General features: G+C 44.8%; 1 protein-coding gene across 1 annotated transcript in view; it reads right to left on the bottom strand.

Moving 5' to 3' along the window:
• Positions 1 to 343: 343 nt before the first annotated feature.
• LOC112392132 (coiled-coil domain-containing protein 150-like) overlaps positions 344 to 5,250 on the bottom strand; it is a 46,886-nt gene continuing 41,979 nt past the window's right edge. Inside the window, 1 exon segment of the mRNA XM_024733663.1 lies at positions 344 to 550. Within this exon segment, the coding sequence (XP_024589431.1) occupies positions 344 to 550 (207 nt within the window).

Raw genomic sequence — 5,250 nt, forward strand, 5'->3', positions numbered from 1 at the left:
CTGACACCAAGTTGTGGTGAAGAAAAGTGCAGCATTTACTGGAAGTCACCACACATGGAGTCTGGGATAGCTAGTGCTCAAAGCACCTGAACTCCCTGACGGCTTTCAGCAAAGCATTTTTAAAGGCCAGGTGAGGGAGGGGAGTCCCAGGGTATGTGATCAGCTCATGCACAATTCTCTGACTGGTTGATGGTGAGGTAACAGGGCGGTGTCACAGGGGTTAACATCATCAATCCTTAGGCACCAGTAGATCTGGGGACTATGTGCTCATGGTCATCAAGTAGTTAACATCTTCCATTTGGTGGGAGTTTTAGCATCTGTAAAACAACTCAGGAAATGTGCCTCAAATACTGTCATCTGGGTACTTCAGAGAGGAGCTAAAGTAGAAGATACAGGGGAGGAGTCTGTCCCAGGAAGGCCCCACAGGACTCTGCTCAGTTACACTAGAAGCAGATCCTTTCCACTTGAGCTTCAGATGAGACTCTAGGCCTGGCCAACACCCAGGCTTCATGATGCACAGGACCCGGCTACGCCATGTTGGATTCCTGACCTATAGACAGTGAGATAATAACTGTATATTGGGTTTTATAATTAATTAATTATATTTTCGGCTGTGTTGGGTCTTCATTGCTGCCCACAGGCTTTCTCTAGTTGCGGTGAGTGGGGGCTACTCTTCGTTGCAGTGCGTGGGCTCTCACTGTGGTGGCTTCTCTTGTTGTGGAGCACAGGCTCCAGGCGTGCGGGCTTCAGGAGTTGTGGCACACAGGCTCAGTAGTTGTGACTTGCAGGCTCTAGAGCGCAGGCTCAGTAGTTGTGGTGCAAGGGCTTAGTTGCTCTGGGGCATGTGGGATCTTCCTGGACAAGGGCTCGAACCCATGTCCCCTGCATTGGCAGGCAGATTCTTAACCACTGTGCCATCAGGGAAGTCCCAATAAGTGTATATTGTTTTAAGCTGATAAGTTGGTGGCAATATGGTTATTCAGCAACAGATAACTAATATAGCATCCTTGAAGGAGTCATGGCTAAGAGGGTTGGTTAATGGACAAGATGAGCCTCTAGTGAGTGTTAGGAAGTGTTCATATAAAATAAAAAAGACCTGGAGAATGGAACAGGCTGGAGATCAAGTGCAGGCACAAGGATCCTTTGGGCAACACGAAGGATCTTGAAATGCTACTGCCAAGTGGAAAGACATTTTTAGGACACTGTAATTAGAAATGCTCAATGAACAGAAACAGACTCACAGGCATATAAAACAAACTTATGGTTACCAAAGGGGAAAGGGGGTGGAGGAAGGATAAATTAGGAGTTTGGGATTAACAGATACACACTAGATAGAGAAACAACAAGGTCCTACTGTTTAGCACAGGGAACTATATTCGATATTCTGTAATAACCTATAAGCGAAAAGAATATGAAAAATATATAACCGAATCACTTTGCTGTACACTAGAAACTAACACAACATTGTAAATCAACTATACTTCAATTAAAAAAAAAAGAAATGCTCAATGTCAAGAATGTTCAATGAGAATGTGTGATTCATGTGTTAGAGCCCATTAGACACCGAAGAAGAAGAAACATGTTTGCACCAAGCTTGGCACACAGTAAGACTTCCACAGATGGTTTTAAGTTGCCCGTGTCCCTTTGCTATAAGGAATTGTAAGGTTACAATAATGATGCCGCTGGGCTGGGGGTTCAGTGAAGCAGACAAAGATTTTGCAAAGCCCATACCCTCTAGGAGAGACACTGAGAAAAAAGACGTGCAGTAGTAAAAGGCAACTCTGCTTGCTACCAGTCCCAGGGGGACTCAGAAAGGAAGAGATGATGGAAGAGTCTCACTGGATGCATGGGACACAATATGTCCTAAAAGATGATGTCATGATTAAAATTTTTTTCTGCATTTGATGAAGTAGTAAGATAATGCATACATGCAAGGGTGAATCTCTGGTCTCAGAAAGATATAGTATGATGGTCAGGGTCATGAGGAATATTGTTTTATTCAGGCTTTCTTTAGAATCCAGTAGGAATAGGGATTTTGTGTGCTCAGAAGGAGAGAAAGGGGAACTTTTCCACCTGTAATCCATACTTCCTACATATAGGCCGAAGCATCCTCTTCTCTTTTCTCTGCCATTTTGTGATGGTTCGATTTCTTACAAACAGTTCTGAGGCTTAAGCTACAAAATAGTTGCTTTGTAGCTAAATGTGGGGTTTAAGGATTACGTATGTGGTATCCATGGTTGATTCGGGGCTAGGGAGTGGCCCGAGGGGGAGCATTCTAAACCCCAGAATATAGTGTTTTATTCCCGCCTCCAAGACTATGGCTGGAAGAGCCTGTTTATAAAAAATGCTGTCAAAATTATAGAGTTCCTTCTATATTTGAAAGCATTGTCTTGGGCCTTCTAGAATAATCAAAGAAATAGCTCAAAAAAAAAAAAAGAGCTTAGCAAGCATCTGAAGCACTGAGCTAACACCATCAAAACACTTTGGGCTGGAACAGTTGGTGGGGAAATCATCCCCAGAACAATTGATTTTTCAGTGCATTCAACAACTGCCTAATAGTTACACCCATCAACTTAAGGGGGAAAATATACACTGCCATATAAACCTCTGAGTGTGCTTTACAATAGCTACAATTTCAGAGAAATGAGACCTTATTTAAAAGATGGATTCTTAAAGCTGTTGCAATTTTTGAGTAATACTAATGGGCAGGGGAGGAGCTGGCTTCAGCAACAGTGCTTTATTTAAAAAAATGCAACTCAACAGCCCACATCCTGTTTCTTGTTCTGTACAATTCTTGTTACCCAAGGCAGGGTGCCAGGGAGAGGGAAAACTTGAAAGATCAAACACAAAGATTGAATCACAGAGCACCCCAGCAAACAGGACCCCTCCTGATACTCTCACCAGCCAGCCATCTGCTTATCCAATATTGTTTTTGAAATCTGAATAATATACAAACGTCTGCTAAAGGGAAAAAACCAAAGACTTCAAGTGTTATATTCAGTTATTTCTTATTGTGTTATTTAAATACATAGGGAGATTATGCTAGGTATAAAAATCTGCTCATAGCTATTGTTATTGTACGAATGCAAATCAAAAGTTGCTTTACAAATGAAATAAATAAGGTAGATGTGATAAAGGCAAACTGGTACTCAGAGTGTAAATATTAATTCATTTATGCACTTGTTCATTCAGCAGATGTTCGTGGAGTACATGTTATTTCCAATGGCATTCTCCTAGGGGCTGCAAATATGTCAGTGAGTAAAACGAAATTCCCTGGCTTCATGAAGCTTACATTCTAGCGGGATAAGACATAATAAACCAAATAAATGAGTGAAATATATAGTGTGTCAGATGATAATGAACGTTAAGGAGAAAAATCTAGGGCAGGAGGCAGGAAGATTTGGGGGGGGGGGAAGGGAGTTGAGGTATAAGGAAGACCTCACAGAGAAGGTGACATTTGTATAAAAACTTGAAGAAGGTGAAAGAGTGAATATTTGGGTATTATTTGGGGGGGGCAGTGGTGAGTGTTCCAGACAGAGGGAACAGTGGGTGCCAAGCCTCTGAGGCATGGGTGAGCTTGTTTCTAAATGGTGCTGCTGTAGGGCAGGTTCTTTTGAGTTCAGCAAACTTCTATCGATACTACCATTTGCCATATGACAACTCAGTTCTCCCACCACTTTCCCCTTTTTCAAACTACTGTGAAACCTTTGCTCTTACTGGGTGGCTGTTAGATCATTTGTCTTTCACTGGAGGCTTTTATTACATCCACTTTATATTTTTTAATTACGTAATGTGATGGTTAATTTTATGTGTCAACTTGACTGGCCTAAAGGATGCCCAGATAGCTGGTAAAACATTTCTGGGTGCATCTGTGAGAGTGTTTCTGGAAGAGGTTAGAATTCGACTCGGTAGACTGAATCCACCTTCACCAATGTGGGTGGGCATCATCCAATCCCCTGGGGGCCTGAATGAATCAAAAAGGCAAAGGAAGGGAAAATTCTCTCTTCTTGAGCTGGAATGTCCATTTTCCCCTGTCCTCGGACATCAGAGCTCCTGCTTCTCAAACCACTGGACTCTAGGACTTACATCAGTGGCCCTCTGGTTCTCAAGTTTTTGGGATGGGACTGAATTACACCACTGAATTCCTGGTTCACCAGCTTGGAGACGGCAGATTGTGGGACTTCTCAGCCTCCATAATCACTTGAGCCAATTTCTATCATAAATCTCCTCTTCTATCTATCTATCTATCTGTCTGTCTATCTATCTATCCCCTATTGATTCTGTTTCTCTGGAGAGCCCTAATACAGGTAATGATGGTACAGTGATATTGTGTAACAATGCAGAGTAAACTTAATCACATGCAGGCACTGAAATACAATGACAGGGCTCAGCATTAATTGGTCAATGGGATTATATGGATGATGCTTAATTTAATATTTTAAAATTACAGGCTTCCGGGAAGATGGCGGAAGAGTAAGACATGGAGATCACCTTCCGCCCCACAGATACACCAGAAATACATCCACACGTGGAACAACTCCTCGAGAACACCTACTGAATGCTGGCAGAAGACCTCAGACCTCCCAAAAGGCAAGAAAGCCCCCACATACCTGGGTAGGGCAAAAGAAAAAAGAATAAACAGAGACAGAAGGATAGGGACGGGACTTACACCAGTGGGAGGGAGCTGTGAAGGAGGAAAGCTTTCCACACACTATGAAGCCCCTTCGCGGGTGGAGAATGCGGGTGGCGGAGGGGGGAAGCTTCGGAGCCACGGAGGAGAGCACAGCCACAGGGGTGCGGGGGGCAAAGCGGCGAGATTCCCGCACAGAGGATCAGGGCTGACCGGCACTCACCAGCCCAAGAGGCTTGTCTGCTCACCCGCCGGGCCGGGCGGGGGCTGGGAGCTGAGGCTCAGGCTTCGGTCGGATCCCAGGGAGAGGACTGGGGTTGGCTGCGTGAACACAGCCTTAAGGGGGCTAGTGCGCAACGGCTAGCCAGCAGGGAGTCCGGGGAAAACTCTGGAGCTGCAGAAGGGGCAAGAGACTTTTTCTTACCTGTATGTTTCCTGGTGCGCGAGGAGAGGAGATTAACAGCGCCACTTAAAGGAGCTCCAGGGACAGGTGCGAGCCGCGGCTATCAGCGCAGACCCCAGAGACGGGCATGGGACGCTAGGGCTGCTGCTGCCGCCACCAAGAAGCTTATGTACAAGCACAGGTCACTCTCCACACCTCCCCTCCCGGGAGCCTGGGC

This window comes from Neophocaena asiaeorientalis, unplaced genomic scaffold (assembly GCF_003031525.2).
Source record: "Neophocaena asiaeorientalis asiaeorientalis breed wild unplaced genomic scaffold, Neophocaena_asiaeorientalis_V1.1 scaffold24, whole genome shotgun sequence".
In the NCBI taxonomy this organism is placed as follows: Eukaryota; Metazoa; Chordata; class Mammalia; order Artiodactyla; family Phocoenidae; genus Neophocaena; species Neophocaena asiaeorientalis.